We start from the raw sequence: 19,238 nt of genomic DNA, 5'->3' as shown, positions 1-19,238 counted from the left end.
CTGTCTACTTCCCGGCCTTTCTAAACTCTAGCAAAAATGTCAAGGCTCGCGAAACTTTCCTATCGTGCCTTTAATGAGTGAATGATTAACGAGTCGGACCAATTCATAACCGAGACTAAATTCCCTATCTGAGCATCCCAGCAGCAGCAGCTTGGCAGGTCCTCCAGGTACCTGCGGCCCAGTCCACTGCGATTCCTCGGATGCCGTTGCGTCCGATCCCGGACGTGACCAGGCCGCGGAGGCCGGAGCCGTCGGGCTTGATGCGGCGGATCCCGTTCTGAGACGCCACGCTGCTGCTGAAGTCACACCAGTAGATGAAGCCAGACGCCATGTGCACGTCAATGTGGAGGGCGTTACGACCTGCAGGACACACACACAGTCAGTCAGACAAGCAGACAGACAGACAGACAGTCAGACAGACAAACAGTCAGACAGACAGACAGTGACAGGAGACAGTCAGACAGACAAACAGACAGTCAGACAGACAGAGTCAGTCAGACTGTCCACCTCTCCCCCACACCCACCTCTCCCCGCCACAGGCACCATGGCCTCAGAGTGGTCGGAGCCCTCCAGGCTGAAGCCCTTGAGGGCGGACAGGGTGGAGATGACCACGTAGGACTGGTAGGGGCTGCAGGTCCTGTTGTCGGTGCTGAGCGTGAAGCCGGTGGCGCAGGCGCAGGTGAACATGCCGGCGGGCCGCGGCAGGCACAGATGCTGACACACGTCCACATTGTTGCTGCAGCCGTTGGAGGTTCCTGCCGAGGCTGGGGAGAGAGGGAGCGGGGTGAGACTATGTAACAGAGGCTGGGGAGAGGGGGAGAGGGGGAGCAGGGTGAGGCTATGTAACAGAGGCTGGGGAGAGGGGGAGCAGGGTGAGGCTATGTAACAGAGGCTGGGGAGAGGGGGAGCAGGGTGAGGCTATGTAACAGAGGCTGGGGAGAGGGGGAGCAGGGTGAGGCTATGTAACAGAGGCTGGGGAGAGGGGGAGCGGGGTGAGGCTATGTAACAGAGGCTGGGGAGAGGGGGAGCGGGGTGAGGCTATGTAACAGAGGCTGGGGAGAGGGGGAGCGGGGTGTGTGGGTGTGTTTGTGTGCGCGTGGGTGTCTTGTTTAACTACCCTTGTGAGGATCAGAAGAAGACTAGAAAAATTGTCAGTCCTCACTAGGCTAGTAAAACAAACCTGCGTGTGTGTGTGCGTCAGTCCTCACTAGGCTAGTAAAACAAACCTGCGTGTGTGTGTGTGTGTCAGTCCTCACTAGGCTAGTAAAACAAACCTGCGTGTGTGTGTGTGTGTCAGTCCTCACTAGGCTAGTAAAACAAACCTGCGTGTGTGTGTGATCAGCGTAGCGACCCCCTGTTGACGCCTGGGTACTCACTCTCCCTGTAGTGGATCTTCAGCACCCTCAGTCCAGACACGTTGTCCCTCAGGACCACCTTGTTGGCCCCGGTCGCCTTGTCCACGCGCTCGATCACCTCGAAGTCGCGGTCGGTGAAGTACAGGAAGCCCTCGTGCACAGCCACACCCCAGGGGTGGGACAGGCCCGTTACTATGGTGATCCGGTTCGAACCGTCCGGGTCCCCACGCTCTATCTGTGCGTTGCCAACAACAACAAATCCTCAAAAGAACGAACGTTTACAAGATGGAGATTTTTTTTTCGCGATTAATTTAGTAGATGCTTTTATCCAAAGCACTGTAAGAACAACAGAGGATCAGAAGTTGACAGAATTTTTGTGGCGAAGTCTGAATTGATGTCAGTGTAGCTATATTCAACACTGATCTGAATGCACTGTCTATCAACTGAACAGTGTTGCATGTGTCCATCAACCTCGCGGTGTGCTATCATATAACATTGTTATCCTCCATCTAGTCATGGTAGTGATGCTGTGACTGTGTCCCAGGCTGTTGTGTTGGTGTTCAGGGTAGTGGAGAGGATCTGGACCCACCATGCCGGTCCCTGTCACGGCCCAGTACAGCTTGTTCTCTCTGATGTCCACAGTGAGGAACTCAACGTGGTCCAGGTTGTTGGTGAAGAGGATGGCAGGGTTGCCCCCGTCCATGTCCGCCGACGCCACCTTGGCAGGGATGCCGCTCTCTGTGCCCTGGTCCGCCCAGTACAGCTTCCTACAGACCGGGCCAACAACGCTCAACACTCAGGGAATCATCGACCAAAACATTTTACAAACCACAAAGGATTTCCAGTTGTAAATGCCAAATGCCAGATCTGATCTTCTCGGGGTGACAGGTGTTGAATGCTGCTGTGCCCAGGAGTGTATCAGGCTGGTGGAGTGTGTTGTGCGGTGTTCAGTAACAGGAGTGTATCAGGCTGGTGGAGTGTGTTGTGCGGTGTTCAGTAACAGGAGTGTATCAGGCTGGTGGAGTGTGTTGTGCGGTGTTCAGTAACAGGAGTGTATCAGGCTGGTGGAGTGTGTTGTGCGGTGTTCAGTAACAGGAGTGTATCAGGCTGGTGGAGTGTGTTGTGCGGTGTTCAGTAACAGGAGTGTATCAGGCTGGTGGAGTGTGTTGTGCGGTGTTCAGTAACAGGAGTGTATCAGGCTGGTGGAGTGTGTTGTGCGGTGTTCAGTAACAGGAGTGTATCAGGCTGGTGGAGTGTGTTGTGCGGTGTTCAGTAACAGGAGTGTATCAGGCTGGTGGAGTGTGTTGTGCGGTGTTCAGTAACAGGAGTGTATCAGGCTGGTGGAGTGTGTTGTGCGGTGTTCAGTAACAGGAGTGTATCAGGCTGGTGGAGTGTGTTGTGCGGTGTTCAGTAACAGGAGTGTATCAGGCTGGTGGAGTGTGTTGTGCGGTGTTCAGTAACAGGAGTGTATCAGGCTGGTGGAGTGTGTTGTGCGGTGTTCAGTAACAGGAGTGTATCAGGCTGGTGGAGTGTGTTGTGCGGTGTTCAGTAACAGGAGTGTATCAGGCTGGTGGAGTGTGTTGTGCGGTGTTCAGTAACAGGAGTGTATCAGGCTGGTGGAGTGTGTTGTGCGGTGTTCAGTAACAGGAGTGTATCAGGCTGGTGGAGTGTGTTGTGCGGTGTTCAGTAACAGGAGTGTATCAGGCTGGTGGAGTGTGTTGTGCGGTGTTCAGTAACAGGAGTGTATCAGGCTGGTGGAGTGTGTTGTGCGGTGTTCAGTAACAGGAGTGTATCAGGCTGGTGGAGTGTGTTGTGCGGTGTTCAGTAACAGGAGTGTATCAGGCTGGTGGAGTGTGTTGTGCGGTGTTCAGGGGTTGTGCTCTCCCGGGGAGGGAGGGAGGGCGGGGGGCAGAGGGCTCAGCAGCAGAGAGGGTGAGGGGCCAGGCCAGGGTAGTGCCAGGCCAGGGTAGTGCCAGGCCAGGGCAGTGCCAGGCCAGGGTAGTGCCAGGCCAGGGCAGTGCCAGGCCAGGGCAGTGCCAGGCCAGGGCAGTGCCAGGCCAGGGCAGTGCCAGGGCTGTGTTCAGGGCTTACCCACGTGCCGGGTCCACGGCGATGCCAAACGGACTGCCAGCACCGGTCGGAGAGCCGTTATTGGTGATTAGAGTCTTCCTGTACTGCACCTCCCCTCTCAGTCTCAACACCTGGAAACACACACACACACACAAACACACACAAGTTTAGTTGCACTGCCAGCGGAGGAACAATAACAACAATCATTGCCAGTGGGGTTGAATGCCGTTCAGCACAATGGCCTCCCCCCAGCTCCATGTCCTCCTCACCTCGATAGACTGGGTGGCAGGGTTGGTGTAGTACAGGTTCTCCGTCATCCAGTCCAGAGCCAGACCCACGGGGGAACCCAGGATGGCTGCAGGGGCGAACTCTGTCCTGTTGGTCCCGTCTGACCTCACTTTGTGGATCTCCCCCTGAGGAACAGGACGACAGGCTGGGTCAGACCCAGGCGACAGCAGCGTCTCCTGCTGAGGCTGGAGGGTGGAGGCGCGACAACTCACCGGGTGCTCCACCCAGTAGATGGTCTGCTCCACGTCGTCGAAGTCCACGTCGTACCCGTTCTGAAGCCCCGCCACGGGCACCATGGCGTTGTTGTTCTTGTCGTCGGGGTCCAGGGAGATGCCGTAGATTATGCTGTCTCTCACCACCACCAAGAAGGGGTCCTCAACTGTGGGGCACCACAGCAGACACACACACACACAGGAATGACCGGACTGATCTTTAGGATCCTACATTAGACCTGGTCCTCATTTCACTGTCCAGGAGTGGACACAAGTGGTTTTGGTATTCCTGTTGTACCGTGAAACAACAGAAGGTCTGAAGCTAACATTCTGAAGAAGCCTTCATCTTAAAAAAGAGAAGGGGCTTCAGATTGGCTGGTGAAAGTTTGTTCCACTATCTGATTCGCTTTGTCATCAGAGATTAGAATCAACGGAGGGCTTCAGGCATTCTCATTCTTTGGTAATCATTCTCCTCTAACGGGGGAGAATGTGTTCTGCTTGGCTTCAACAAGCTGAAACCTGAGAGGAGATAAGCTGGTGACCTGAAGAGGACTCCCTGGACTTCAGATTAAAGGTCCCTTGTCTTGTTGAAACCTTAGACTCACTTATGATTCTCAATATTTACCTCTGGAACGGGATTTTACAAGAGAATTTAAATGGGATACTGTTGACAAGCCCTTAGCTTAAAAAATATGGGTCTGTTCAGTGAGTCTTCTAACTTTATACAGCCTGAGAGCTGTGTATGCTGGAAACACTCTTTCCTTTTCTCTATTAGTTTTATTAGTAGTTAGTTGTTTTGTTTTTTACAAAAAAATTATCTCCACGTTCCATGTTAGGTAAATTCTGCAGTGTTTTCAACAATCCCTCATTCCCTGTCTACTTTATATCAGCTGCATCTGACTTCATTTTTCATCAGGCTGAGTGCTGAGTGTTTCCCCGGGCCTGGCCCGGCCCGGCCTGGACTGGCCTGGCGCCTACCTCTGGCACAGGTGACGGTGTCTGCAGCCAGCGTCCAGCCCGAGGGACAGGCGCAGGAGAAGAAGCTGGGGCCCACAGCCGACAGCAGGCAGATATGAGTACAGGAGCTCTGCAGGCAGTGGTTTACACCTACACACACACACACACACGACAAGGACACACACACAAGGACACACACACACACAAGGACACACACACGCACACAAGACAAGGATACACAGACACATGCACACAAGACACACATCCAACACACACAAGACGTTTACACACACACACAAAAACACATACAAGGCAACAACACACACACGCAAATCATTAGAGCCAGGTGTGAGGCAATCGCGTCATGGCGAGGACACCACGACACCAAACCATTGAAACCCCCCCCCATCCCTGATGCTAACGAGCTAGCCCACGCTGCCGGCCCCTTGGGGGGCGTACCTGGGGGCTGCCTGGCCGGGTGTACGGCCACCAGACCCATGGGCTGGGAGAGGGAGTCCAGCATCACGGTCTGATTGGCCCCGTGCCACTTTTGGGCTCGGATCACCCGGTTGATGTATCTGTCGGTCCAATACACAAAATCCTCAAAAATGGTAATTGCGTGGGGGTGTTGCAGTACCTTGTTATCGAGAGCAGCAAAAGACAAGAAGTGCATTTTACTCACATCGTTCAACACAAACGGACCATTTGTTAGTTTCTTATGAATGTGTGATGTTGTTACGCATCAGTTACAGTCTTTACAGTAAATCGTGTGTCATCATCTCACCAGGTCGCTGGCCAGAACTTGCTTCCTGTTGTTCCCGTTATAATCACAGAAGTCAATGAAATCCAGATAGGCGTCGGCAAAGTAGAGCAGGTTGTTAGGGTAGTCGATGGTGAGGCCGTTGGGCCAGTACAGCTTGTTGCTGATGATGGTGGTCCTCATCTTCCCATCCATGCTGGCCCTCTCTATCCGAGGGCTCCTCCCCCAGTCGGTCCAGAACAGCAGGTGGGCACTGCACAGCAGAGAACACCATCAACACCCAGCACAGCCTCTAACAGGGGCACTTCTGGAGAGGGGGCCACGGGGGGCCAGGGCCCCTGTGACCATAAGCTTGGACCCCCTTGTGGCCCCCCTAAATGTAGATTCTAGATCATTATAAACATGGTATTTTTCCTGACAATGCCTGCAATGGAGTGAAGAAAACTATATGACAACAATAATGTTTAATGTAACTGGCCCCTCTAACAGTACAACTGGCCCCAGCTTGCCCCCCCCCCCCCAGTTGAAACTATTTAGAACCTCCACTGCCTCCTAATGAACCTATGTGGAGGGACCAGTCATGGCTATATAAACAGTACAGTAATCACTGTACTGTCACTGTTCTATCTCCAGTAGAAGGTTCCAGGGTCTTCCGTGGGGCCCTGTGTCCTGACCTGTCTCTGGGGTCCAGGACCAGGCCTCTGGGGTTGGTCACGTTCTGACTGATCAGCACAGTCCGGTGGGTTCCGTCCAGTTTGGACACTTCGATGGTCTCTAGGACGTAGTCCGTCCAGTACAGGTTCCTGCCCACCCAGTCCACAGCCAGGCTCTCTGTCACTGTCACCCCACTGTCAAACACCTGTCAATCACAGTGACACCTGTCAATCACAGTACCACTTACATGCCACACCATCAGCTGGAGGTCCAGCTTAGGACACAGGAAGAAACTGATTGACCCAGTGATATATATTTATATATTTCGGTGTGCCTTTAAAGCTCCTTTAATCGAGATGTTATCGTTGCACTGTGGTATTCTTTTTTAGTACGCTATGCCTGGTAGCCGAGATGTGGTTATTTTGCGATGTGGCTAGTAAAGCAAAATCAAAAAAAAAAACGATCTTTCTGTGACTCTGACCACTGAAATATTGTTATATACTGGACTTCTGATCCTTGAGCAGTACATTGCTTTGTATAAAAGAGTGCCTAAATTAATTAAACGTAAATATGAACACTGTCAGGGAGCCAAGGTGAAAGAGACATAAATATCCTGTCGACAGTATCCCAGAGGGCCATGGGTCTGTCCTCTCAGTATCATCCTCTTACACAGAGACAGCGAGGGTCGTTCTGTGCTCACCACTGTCCTGTCGCTGCCGTTCTTGTGGGCGCTCCAGATCCGGTCCTGGCTGGTGTCGGACCAGTAGACGCGGTCCGCCACCGAGTCAAAGTCCAGCGCCACGATGTTGCGTCCGTCCCGGACCAGCGAGCGAACCACGTTGGGCTGGGCGATGATGTCATCCTGCACGATCTGATTCCGGCTGGCGACCAGTAGGAAGGCCTCGCGCGAACCTGCCAACAGATGGTGTTTTCTAATCCGTCACCTGTGTATTATTCAATGAAATACCTTCAACTACAGTTCATCTGTTCACTTCAGGGCTTTGCTGCTGTATTGGGACAGACAGTGAAGAATGACAGGAAATGTATGAGTGAGAGAGAGGGGAGGACATGCAGGAAACGAGTAGGATTCGAACCCAGGCCCTTGCTGTAAGGCCTCAGCCTACGTACGTACGTGGTACACATACTTGACCTGTGAGCCACCAGGGCACACTGTACCTGTGACGCAAGCAACTCCAAAACAACAGCGTCCGGTGAACAGGTCTGCTCAGGAATCTAACAGGGTGGATAAATGCGGCCTTGTTGGGAATAACGGCTTACTGGATTACAGGGCCTTTCAGCAGGTTATCTCTGAGGGAGAAGGCCTCATGTCAGACGCACTCCCCATAAACAGGCCTTTGTTGATAATGATGTCCTAATTACCCCGCAGCAGAGCCAGTGAGTGACACATATGTTATTTGTCTTATCTGGGGAAACCAGAGCAGAGCGGGGAGAGAGCGGGGAGGAGAGACAGCGTGCAAGAGCAGATGTCTGTCGGCAGCCTTACATCCATTAGCTCCTGTCACGGAGCCAACCAATCAGAACGCCTCGTGTCTGTGTGGGCCGATCAGATCTGCATCCATCACTGTCCCCTCACAGAGTGGGTTGAATCCGGCCAGGGCTCATTCCCTCATTTTCTAATTTGCCAGATTCCGTTTTTGGAGGGGGGTCACCCAGCAAGAAAGTTTGGAGTCGGTAAGCGGGCCAAGATCATCGAAGCCAACATGGCTAGGATATCAGGCGCTTCAGGGGGAACAACCGTCAACGTGTTCTTAATAAAACTCTCCTCAGATCCACTGTGGGGTACTTCATCCTCACAGGGACTACATTACCCATGGTGCCACTCACCCGAGGCCTTGCAGGTGCGTTGGTCTGCCTCCAGAGTGTAGCCGTCCGTGCAGCGGCAGTGGAAGGAGCCTCTCTCGTTGACACACTGCTGGCTGCACAGCCCAGGAGGGCTGCACTCGTCCATGTCCTCGCAGGTCTTGGAGTCGTTGCTCAGCTGGTAGCCCATGGGACACGTGCACTGGGCCCCAAAGGGCCCCTGGATGCAGCCGTGGGTGCAGCCTGCGTTGTTGTCCGAGCAGCTCTCCTGGTCTGGGGGGAGAGAGAGGGAGAGCGAGGGAGAGAGAGGGAGAGAGGGAATGAGACGACGCCATCCACACATGGTGCAGCAGACACCTTCCTAGGACGGAAGTCTGAATCCAGACCAGTGACTCTCAACCCTGGTCCTGAGGACATGTAGAACTGCATGTTCTACATGGTCTTCCAACACACCTGAATGTCATAATCAGGCTTCCGCAGAGCTTGATGACAACCCGTTCATTTGAGTCAGGTGTGTTGGAGCAGGGAAACATCCAGAACATGCAGAGCAGGGTTTAGAAACACTGGACTAGGACCAATACATTCATAAGTACAAGCCATGGATACGGGTATTTAAAGTAATCACAACGCTACAAGTCAAGCATCATCCCCCTCATTGACGAGCTCTATGAACGCACTGAAACACACCACAGCTACAGACAGATTGACTACTACAGCCCATCACATTGCTTCGATCGTGTTTTGCCATCAGTCTATGAACATTCAGGAGGTTAGTGTGGATGGCCAGTTTGGGGGGTGAATCGGGACTTCATGCATGAGGTTTAGCGATTGAGGGTTTGTGCCTACCTGGTAAGGGCTCGTCTGAAAGCAGTGAGGGGGGGGGGCCAGAGAGGAGAATTACAGATCACTTTCAAATTAAGACATACCAGATCAACACATGCATGATTTGAACATGAGATCAAGGACACGTAACATAATTCAATATGACAAGAACATGAGAATGACAATGACATTCGTGACAAGTACTGGGCTTTACACACGAAATGCTGGCATGTACCTAAACATACCCCGATGAAATCAAATCAAACGTAAATTTGATCCACAAATAACTGCAAACAAAAAAACAACGAATGTACGACGAAATTGCGTCAAAAATAAACTCAAGAAGTTTGGTGAAGCGGTCAATTCAAGAAATACAAAATATAGTCTAGCTGTATTATAGCCTAACTGTTATGTCCAAAAAAGAGAACCAATTTCAGGAGGGAGTCCAATAAAACTGGTGATATCAACTTTACTTGTAGGTCTTGTTGCTACACAGTAACGTTTAAGTGAGAGCTGGCTTACTTCTTAGGTAGATCAAAATGAGATCAACAGCATCTGCGTGAGTCTAGGCTAGCTACTTTATTTACAGCGGGAGCCGACGCATAAATAGCCTTCATGTTTAGACTGCAGCACAGTAGCCTAACAGAGTGCTGTAGGTGTGGGATGGGTTCATTCATCTCCATAAACTCAGCCAAACTTAAGACTACCTTAAGTTTTCTTCCTTACTTTGCTTGCTAAGGTCTTTCGTGCAACGCTTTAACAAACTTTAAGGGAATCCTTAAGTATACGACCAAGATAAGGAGAAAACCTTAAATACTTAAGGGAACATTTAAGGAAACCTAAATCGACTAATGGCGAATTAAGGGTGCTTTGTGCAACCGATTATATTTTAAGGAAACCTTAACTCTGACTTTAAGGAAAATCTTAACTTAAGGTGTTTTGTGCAACCGGCCTCTGGCATTTACCTAAACATCCCACGATGAGATCAAATCACACGTAGGACGTGAAAACTGATGGGAGGACAGAAAGCTATTTCTCATGATGTGCAGAAGTACATTTCACAATTTCAGTCGAAGTGCGCACGCAAACATTTCAAAGTGACGGAATCATTCTGTCGGGCAGGAGGGTGCCTCAGTCATTAAGTGAGCTCGGTTTAGCGGCGTCTAGGAAGAGAGCGAGGCACAGGAGGACGACTTACTGCAGAGAGGAGACTCGTCCGCCCCGTTGGGACAGTCAGGGGTGTTATCACACACCCGGGTCAGGTTGACACACACACTGTGACCCGGGCACTGCCACTGCCAGCCGGGGCAACGGAAGGGCGGCGTGGGGCAGTCTCTCTCGTCACTCGCGTCCCTGCAGTCGTTGTCCCCGTCGCACACCCAGCTGGGGAACACACAGTTGCCGTTGTCGCAGCGGAACAGCCCGGTGGCGCAGGTGCGCGGCGGGCAGGCGTGGTGCTCATCGGAGCCGTCCTCGCAGTCCGGGTGGCCGTCACACTCCCAAGAGGAGGGCACACAGCTGCCGTCAGACTGGCACTGGAACTCTGACTCGTGGTGGCACATGCCAGGGGGCCTGGTGGCTGGGGGACACAGGGACACGCGGGACACGCTGTCAAACCACGTGTCGGAAGGAACGTAGAACTGCCCCACAGTAGCTTGTATTCAAATACTTGGTGCGATAGTTTGACCACCTGAAATGTTGAGGTTACTTCGGTATATTTGCTAGTCTGGGTACCTGCATCCATTGAAGGTCAGATCCACAGTAGCATTTGCAGCCATGTCTACACCCCTTCTTATATTCTCAACCGTTCAGACGCACGAATAAAAGAGAAGTTCAATACTCACGACAGCCTGCCTCGTCGGAGCGATCACTGCAGTCGAACACGTTGTCACAGCGATAGTAGGAGTTGACACACTGGTGTCCGTTGGAACACTTGAACTCAGACGCAGTGCAGTTGTAAACTGAAAGAAGGCAGTATTACACGATTAGACCGAAGCTCTCTTGCGGTGTAGTCCGATGAGGCTGAAGCAGTTTAAAATATGCAATCTGTGATGTACAATACACAACAAGCTCATGAGATCAATGGTGTAAGAGGATTATCAAATATGAACGTAAGTGTTTCACAGTACAGTCAATTAGCCTCTCCCAGGTCCACAGGACTGGCTAGGCATTCGAGATGTAAATCCTCCCATACATTAAGCAGTCAGGAGTAGAACACAGGACTCCTGCAGATAGACTAGCGTTGGACTAGACGCTGTGTGTGTGTGTGACTGGTGTGTGTGTGTGACTGGTGTGTGTGACTGGTGTGTGTGAGTGTGTGTGTGTGACTGGTGTGTGTGTGTGTGACTGGTGTGTGTGTGTGTGTGTGTGTGTGTGTGTATGACTGGTATGTGTGTGTGTGACTGGTGTGTGTGTGTGTTGCACTCACTGCAGCCCTGCTCATCGGCCCCGTTGGCACAGTCGCGGTCCCCGTCACACACGTAGCTGGGGTCGATGCAGCGGTGGTCCGGGCACTGGAACTGGCCTGGGTGGCAGGTGCCCGTCATGTCTGCCAACACACACACCAGTCACACACACACACCAGCCACACACACACACCAGTCACACACACACACACACCAGTCACACACACACCAGTCACACACACACCAGTCACACACACACACACAAAGCGCTGCCTCCAATCTGACTCCATAACTATTTCAAAACGCTCTTAGTAAGTCTCCAAGCTGACTTAAACAATCTGAGCAAAGCTGACTTTGGAAATAGTCTCCACAAACAACATAGACATTTTGAAATACGGCTTTACTCTGAAGGAGTTGTGTGTGTGGCGGTTTTCCTGCAGAGCGCTGGCCTGTGCGGGGGGAGACAGAGCGCTGGCCTGTGCGGGGAGACTCACCGCAGCTGGCCTCGTCAGAGCCGTCCCCACAGTCGTTGTCTGTGTCACACAGCCAGGTGTGAGGCACACAGCGCTGGTTGGCGCAGGTGAACTGGCTGGCTGAGCAGGTGCCGGGCACCCGGGTGGGGCAGTTCCTCTCGTCGCTGTCGTCGAAGCAGTCGTTGTGCCCGTCGCAGCGCCAGCTGCTGGGCACACAGTGCCCGTTGGAGCAGGTGAAGGCCGTGGAGGAGCAGGAGGTGTCTGGTGAACAACCAAAATACACATTTTTATATTCCTAAATACAAAGTGTGGACCGACTTTCTCAATCTATCAATCTATAAAGTGATAAGTCTCTTTTTTTTATATATATATATATATATATTTGTATTTTATTTCATTTCAAGTACTCTACTCTATGCTATTCTATACTGATCTAAAGTCTAACTGACACTAGAGACGGCCGCGTCACGCATTACTGTGAGTTCCGCAGTTCGCTTCGTCGCTGTTGTCATGGCAATCGTCGGCGCCGTCGCATCTGTAGCTGCGGGGGACGCACTTCCCGTTGGTGCAGGAGAAGGAGTTGGCGCCGCACTGCAGCATGGGCGGCTCGCTGGACGGGTCGTCCACGCACGCCTGCTGGCCGGGCGCCAGCTTCATGCCGTACGGACAGCCGCACACACGCTGGGAGTCCGGAGCAGGGAAACAGAAATGGCTGCAGTCTCCGTTGGGGTTGATCTCCCTGTTGCAGAAGTTGGAACCTGAGGAGGGGGGTGGAAGGAAGGGGGGGGGAGGGAGGGGGAGAGAGAGGGAGGTCGAGGGGGAGAGAGGGGAAGGGAGAAGGGGAGGTCGAGGGGGAGAGAGAAGGGGAGATCGAGGGGGAGAGAGAGGGGGGTCGAGGGAGGTAGAGGGGGAGGTCGAGGGGGAGAGAGAGAGGTATTATTATCCTGAAAGTGACAGACAAGCGGGGCTGGAGGACACGAGTGAGGCCAGTGAGGCGAACAGCAGCAGCAGCGAGGAAAGCGACTCACCTGTCTGGGAGTAGGAGTTGAAAGACTTGACATGCATGATGTGGCTGATTCCTCTCCGGATGATCACCATCTCCCCGCCGTCGCTCTTGCGGACACGGACGATGCCACCCAGGCGCCAGTCAGTGAAGTATGCGTAGCCTGAGTGAGCAGAGCAAGACTGCTGTGAAAGACAGGCTGCGGATACCTGAGCGCAACCCTCGACTCTCCCATCGTCCCCAGACATCTCAGGGTTAAGATTCCTCAGTAATTACACCCTGAAAGTATCATCAATCAAAGTCCTAATTAAATTCTAGGGATTGACATTTCCATGGTACCATGGCTCCGATTCATACAGAAATAAATGCCTCCATGGCACAAGCCACTTGTTGGTTGTTACAATCAAACAGCTGTCATTGTTCTCTCTGCTTTATCAACTGATTGCCACGAAGGTAAGACTCAGTTACCCCCGAAGATGGTGAGGCCAAACGGATGAGAGATCTGGGTGATGCGGTCCAGGGACAGACGATTCTGCCCGTCAAAGTTGCTGTGTTCGATCTTATCAAAGAAGGCGTCCACCCAATACAGGCGCATTGAGCTGGGGGAGGGGGAGGGGGAGGGGGAGGGGGGAAACAGGGAAGGGAGGCAACATTTAAACACACAGGCACAAACGTTCTATCGGTGGACGGATTACAGATGAAAATAAGACGCTTAATCAGGTGTTAGACCAGATGATGTCAGTCCACAATGTTAAAACGCAGTCAGAGTTAGTCAACCTAAAAGAGTTGTTTTCTTGTTCACATTCACTGCTTCATTTTGCCCGCAAACGGAGAATTACTGGAAGAGGGAGAGTGATGTATTGTGAGGCTGGCCATTATGGTAGAGCCAGTGGGCCAGGGGCTGTTGGCTCACCTCCAGTCAATGGCCAGGCCGTTGGGCCAGCCAAGAGTTGTGTTTACAATCGACGAGGCATGTGACCCGTCACACCAGGCCCTCATAATCTTGGCCGGACGGTACCAGTCTGTCCAGAAAATATACCTGCCACAGAAAAACACACAATAACCAACAAAAATCAAATCTGCGTCAAGTATTGCGATTTTACACATTTACCAACAAAGAAGTCCCTAGCGGGCGCACAAAAGTTACACATCTTTCATAGGGATTGTGGAACATAGACGGTTTATTGGAGACCTCCACTGGGCTTTTACATTTAAGCCAAATTCTTAGTGCTCACTACAATACCAGCCTTCATGCTGAACTAATCTAGGCTGGTGGACCCAGAAGCCATGTGGCTTTGAAGCTATTGGAAATAACCTCCACTAGCACCAAATAAAGAGTCCTTTTATCAGCTGGAGGGTTAAAGCGTGAACAATCTATGAATGGGTGTGCAGCGCTGGCATTGTGGAAGGTGTGACCAGACACAAGTGGCTCATTTGATAATGTTGTTTTCCGTTCCTAGGGACCCAGGAGGGATCTGGGATGAAAGTGAGGTTCTCTCAGTCTCACTTATGCTCTCTCTGAGTTCTGACTGTCCCCCGACCAGGGCACTGGAGTGCTGTCCTGACTTCTGACAGGATCTGCCCACACACACACCCCCACACACACACCCCTCCTTCATTTACCCGATGACAGGATGCACCACGATGGACCTGGGGTTGTTCAGGTTGCGTACGATCGCCCTCCTGGACTTGTCGGCCAGTTTCATGACAGAGATGCTCCTGTAGCGCGGGTCGGTCCAGTACAGGTTCTTCGAGATCCAGTCGTAAGCCAGATCCTCCACACCCTCCACCCGATTGGCTGCCAGCACCTCCCTGCCTGCGCAGATCAAAGCAGCGGCGACAAAGTTTAACACGCAGATGTAAGCAGAACATAAGTAGAGTCAATAGGCTGTCAGCCTGTGTTTGCCCCATGTGGACCTGACGGAGGACCAAGGGGCAGGGTAACACCACAGCCCCTAACACAACACCCTGGATCACAGCACCACAGCCCCTAACACAACACCCTGGATCACAGCACGGGCGTTTCATACACTTTATTTATCTATCTATTTAATCATAGATTTATTTATTTTTAGGGTGGCTGCAGAATTAGTTTTTCCATGGATAACCACATCAGTAACTTCTTTTCCAGAGCAACGCCAGCACACTGCTGGCGTTGCTCTGGGTTACGTGATCACTTCCCGGCCGCCCATGCCCCCTGTCCTCCCTCCTCCAGAGTACCAGTCGGCCCCCGCTAGCCCTCCCCTAACTCCCCCCGCTAGCCCCCCCCGCTAGCCCTCCCCTAACTCCCCCCGCTAGCCCCCCCCGCTAGCCCTCCCCCAACTCCCCCCGCTAGCCCTCCCCTAACCCCCCCCGCTAGCCCTCCCCTAACTCCCCCTGCTAGCCCTCCCCTAACTCCCCCCGCTAACCCCCCCCGCTAGCCCTCCCCTAACTCCCCCCGCTAGCCCTCCCCTAACCCCCCCGCTAGCCCTCCCCTAACTCCCCCCGCTAGCCCTCCCCTAACTCCCCCCGCTAGCCCTCCCCTAACTCACCCCGCTAGCCCCCCCCGCTAGCCCTCCCCCAACTCCCCCCGCTAGCCCTCCCCTAACCCCCCCCGCTAGCCCTCCCCTAACTCTCCCCGCTAGCCCTCCCCCAACTCCCCCCGCTAGCCCTCCCCTAACTCCCCCCGCTAGCCCTCCCCTAACCCCCCCCGCTAGCCCTCCCCTAACTCCCCCCGCTAGCCCTCCCCTAACCCCCCCCGCTAGCCCTCCCCTAACTCCCCCCGCTAGCCCTCCCCTAACTCCCCCCGCTAGCCCTCCCCTAACTCCCCCCGCTAGCCCTCCCCTAACCCCCCCCGCTAGCCCTCCCCTAACTCTCCCCGCTAGCCCTCCCCTAACTCTCCCCGCTAGCCCTCCCCTAACTCCCTCTGTAAGCCTCCATGGATCACACGCCCCAGCTCTCTGCTGGGAGGGGTATCAGCCAGCGATGTGCACAAGGTTGAAACACTTCCAATTCCTTCAAATGTTTTTAGATGTTTTTCAACAACAAAAATAAGTCAACAGCCGTCCTACACTGAGAATAAACACACGTTTGATTGTGAATTCAACGATGAACAGAAATCAAATTGGAAATCCATCCCATCATATATGCAACGTGCCATCCACACCTGTGCCGTCCACTCTCTGCTTGTAGATGATGTCTTTGGCCGTGTCTGAGAAGAAGATGGCGTCGTCCTCGGCGCTGAAGTCCACCCCAACGAAGTAGGAGGGTGCCCCGGTGATGGGCAGGATGATGTCCTCCTGGGAGGACAGGTTGAAGGGGATCCCTCGGACGGCCAGCTGGCTGGAGAAGAGCAGGAACTGACGCACAGCTGTGGAGGACACAGGAGAGACACACACAGGAGAGACACACACAGGAGAGACACACAGGGGAGACACACAGGAGAGACACACAGGGGAGACACACAGGAGAGACACACAGGAGAGACACACGGGAGAGTTTTATTGTAAACAGGGCTATACAAATGAAGATTGATTTTGATTTGGAAGTTTGATGGTAGACAAACTGTCAGATGACAGAACTTGTTCAACTGGACACGGCAGTGTTGTAGTCAAGACCACCTAAACCGAGATCAAGCTGTGTATCGAGACCGAGTCAAGACCGAGTCAAGACCAAGACCAAGGCAGGGTGATACCGAGTCAAGACCAAGACCACTCAAAATAAACAAGCAGTAGGGTTTGACTAGGTAATAAGTTAGATTTGATCTGTAACTGTTTTTGAACTAAAAATTTACTAAAAACTAAAAATAGGCGCGTTAGTACTCGGTTTCTGCTTTCACATCTCTCTCTCACCCAAGTGAAGGAGCGCAGTACAACAGTGTTTAACTTAAAATTATCAAGTCGGGAGAGCAGCTGACATGAGTAAACTTTGATGTAACATAACTTTATATTCATCATTAGATACATCATTATGTGGCCTGGCTCATTATCACAAACAAAATCTGGCAAGCAACTGAAACTAACGACCTGAAACATACAATATGTTATATAGATAATAATAGCCTAAATCTATTTGTGTAATGAGGGGAAAGATTTCCGAAGAGTTTTGGTACAGATGCACATTGCAAACGTTATGTAGCTTAGCGTCACTTACGCCTAGCTTACCTTTTTTAATGTTTTCTTGCTAAATGCCGGTAAAAGTTTGATGTAGGCCTAGTGCCAGCCGTCTCAGTGAGCGTCTCTTTGAAGCATTTACACAAACTGTGTTTTCTTTTGGACGTTGTAAACTTTGTGGTTCAGGTAAACAAATCTAATTATAGGTGATTTGGCCAACATCTTCAGACAGCCACTGTTTTGACAATCTTTCTCATTCACCTTTGTCATGCGAGGAGGGGTGATGGGTAATTTCAAATTAGAAATGAGTTAAGTTATTGGTTGCATTTGAAGCGTGGCATTTTACATCCAATAACAGTAATGATATTAACAAATAAATTATACAATGCACAGGAAATGTAGTGATATTCTCGCAGTTGTGGTCTTGAAATAAAATCCTGAGTCCTCTTTGTCCGTTTCCGAGACAAGACTGAGACCTTCAAAATGTGGTCTCGAGAACAGAATATAGGCTACCAAAGAGTGAAGAAAAAAACTTGAAGAAAATCCATTAAGGAGCACAGATAACCTTGGGCTGACCTCTGAACCCACCACCAGAGACAACGTCTACCTATCACAGTCTACCTATCACAGTCTACCTATCACAGTCTACCTATCACAGTCTACCTATCACAGTCCAGCGCAGGTCTCTTACCCACACATCTCATGCCATCGGCGTGAAGGTCGTAGCCCATGCGGCACTTGCAGCGGTAACCCAGACCTCCATTGTCACTCCTGTGGCTGAGAACACAGATCTGCTCACAGCCACCCCTGTCTGTGCCACACGGGTTGGACACTGGAACAAAACAAAACTAAAAGTCTCAGAAACCGTCAGTGTTGTGCACTGAGACTGGCCTACTGAGGCTTGAGAAGGCTGTTTGAGGACCCACTGAGCGTTATGGAAGTGTGCTTTTGATGTGAGCGCTGTGGTGCTCACCGTACGGCTGTCTGAGCTGGTGGATGACGGCCACGCCGTGCGGGTTCTGGGCCGTGGTGTACAGCACCTGAGGGCTCGTGTCGGTGAACTTGTTGGCTTTCATCACCGCCATCTTGGTCCAGTCGGTGTAGTAGACCGTGTGCTCGAACAGACTGATGCCAAAGGGGTGAGGGATGACAGCCCCTCCATGGACCACTGTTTTTCTGAAACGGACACAAACAAGCCGTTTGAGCTCCTCCCAAGCCGGCTGTACAGTAGCTGCATCTTCCCACAAGGTACATCAAGACGACTGTTTTCGGAGTTGGACCTCAACAACGCTGACCCCGGAAAAGAAGAACGGTGTGTAACCGTAGTTACCTGTGAAGGCCGTCGTAGGTTGTGGTCTCGATGTAGTCATAGCGGCTGTCCACCCAGTAGACCCGCTGGGCCTCGAGGTCCAGGGTGATCCCGGCCGGCCAGCCCAGCTTGGTTCTGATGATGCCGTAGCGGTTGGAGCCGTCCATGTAGGCCCTCTCCAGACCCGGCTCTCCGTTCAGAGAGTCCCAGTCAGAGAAGAACATGTAGCTGGACACAGACACACAGGTCCAGAGTTAGCCTGCTAGCTAGCTAGTTAGCTAGCATCTACATGATACGTGACACAGACACACAGGTCCAGAGTTAGCCTGCTTGCTAGCTAGCTAGCATCTACATGATACGTGACACAGACACACAGGTCCAGAGTTAGCCTGCTTGCTAGCTAGCATCTACATGATACGTGACACAGACACACAGGTCCAGAGTTAGCCTGCTTGCTAGCGAGCTAGCATCTACATGATACGTGACACAGACACAGCTGTGTATGCGCTTCCATGAGAGCCATCCACTATCTGAGAAAGTTTAGAATTCAAGACAGGATTTCCTTTTTTAATTCAAGAAGACTGTGCCTTTGTCCCTAGTTTAGGGATACAGTCAATCGCTCTAAATCCCATATCAACAGATAAACTGTACTTTCATTGTCACTTGTCAATCTACCTGGGGCCACCTGTGGCCCATCCTATCTTCTTGAACTGTACTATTGGATTACAACGAGGGTCATCACTTTTATTGCTCCTGGCTAATCCCCCCCACCCCCCCCACCCCCTCCCAGGACAATCAGCTAATCTCTTACACACACACACACTCTTATTATTCCCTACCGATCAAGCACGACAGACAGAGAGAGAGGGGAGGATGTAGGGATGGGCGACCGGACGGAGGAGGAGGAGGAGAGGAGGATATGCTCACCCCACTGTCGGGTCCACAGCCAGGCCTCTTGGGTTTCCCAGGTTCTCTGACAACAGCGTGACCCGGTTGTTCCCGTTAAAGTCCACCATGT

At 52.1% G+C, this 19,238-nt stretch overlaps 1 protein-coding gene across 3 annotated transcripts in view; it reads right to left on the bottom strand.

Moving 5' to 3' along the window:
- lrp2a (low density lipoprotein receptor-related protein 2a) overlaps nucleotides 1–19,238 on the bottom strand; it is a 60,488-nt gene that overhangs the window by 26,070 nt on the left and 15,180 nt on the right. For 2 of the 3 annotated variants that reach the window (XM_062457838.1, XM_062457840.1), the window contains exons 12-39: nucleotides 19,148–19,238; nucleotides 18,242–18,448; nucleotides 17,885–18,087; nucleotides 17,603–17,743; nucleotides 15,966–16,169; nucleotides 14,444–14,636; nucleotides 13,734–13,859; nucleotides 13,289–13,419; nucleotides 12,846–12,983; nucleotides 12,294–12,575; nucleotides 11,839–12,078; nucleotides 11,368–11,487; nucleotides 10,784–10,900; nucleotides 10,138–10,518; nucleotides 8,964–8,978; nucleotides 8,142–8,390; nucleotides 6,997–7,208; nucleotides 6,317–6,501; nucleotides 5,667–5,895; nucleotides 5,342–5,519; nucleotides 4,904–5,032; nucleotides 3,926–4,092; nucleotides 3,695–3,838; nucleotides 3,447–3,556; nucleotides 1,945–2,122; nucleotides 1,377–1,590; nucleotides 525–764; nucleotides 172–360 (exon numbers count right to left, since the gene is read on the bottom strand). The exon at nucleotides 19,148–19,238 is cut by the window's right edge and continues 133 nt beyond it. In XM_062457838.1, the coding sequence (XP_062313822.1) occupies nucleotides 172–360; nucleotides 525–764; nucleotides 1,377–1,590; nucleotides 1,945–2,122; nucleotides 3,447–3,556; nucleotides 3,695–3,838; nucleotides 3,926–4,092; nucleotides 4,904–5,032; nucleotides 5,342–5,519; nucleotides 5,667–5,895; nucleotides 6,317–6,501; nucleotides 6,997–7,208; nucleotides 8,142–8,390; nucleotides 8,964–8,978; nucleotides 10,138–10,518; nucleotides 10,784–10,900; nucleotides 11,368–11,487; nucleotides 11,839–12,078; nucleotides 12,294–12,575; nucleotides 12,846–12,983; nucleotides 13,289–13,419; nucleotides 13,734–13,859; nucleotides 14,444–14,636; nucleotides 15,966–16,169; nucleotides 17,603–17,743; nucleotides 17,885–18,087; nucleotides 18,242–18,448; nucleotides 19,148–19,238 (5,013 nt within the window). The remainder of the gene's footprint in view (nucleotides 1–171; nucleotides 361–524; nucleotides 765–1,376; nucleotides 1,591–1,944; nucleotides 2,123–3,446; nucleotides 3,557–3,694; nucleotides 3,839–3,925; nucleotides 4,093–4,903; nucleotides 5,033–5,341; nucleotides 5,520–5,666; nucleotides 5,896–6,316; nucleotides 6,502–6,996; nucleotides 7,209–8,141; nucleotides 8,391–8,963; nucleotides 8,979–10,137; nucleotides 10,519–10,783; nucleotides 10,901–11,367; nucleotides 11,488–11,838; nucleotides 12,079–12,293; nucleotides 12,576–12,845; nucleotides 12,984–13,288; nucleotides 13,420–13,733; nucleotides 13,860–14,443; nucleotides 14,637–15,965; nucleotides 16,170–17,602; nucleotides 17,744–17,884; nucleotides 18,088–18,241; nucleotides 18,449–19,147) is intronic. The other variant, XM_062457841.1, reaches the window with a different exon arrangement.

The sequence above is a fragment of the Osmerus eperlanus genome, chromosome 3, assembly GCF_963692335.1.
Source record: "Osmerus eperlanus chromosome 3, fOsmEpe2.1, whole genome shotgun sequence".
NCBI lineage: Eukaryota > Metazoa > Chordata > Actinopteri > Osmeriformes > Osmeridae > Osmerus > Osmerus eperlanus.
The sequence above is the reverse complement of the archived record's forward strand: the minus strand, read 5'-3'. Positions and strand labels throughout refer to the sequence as shown.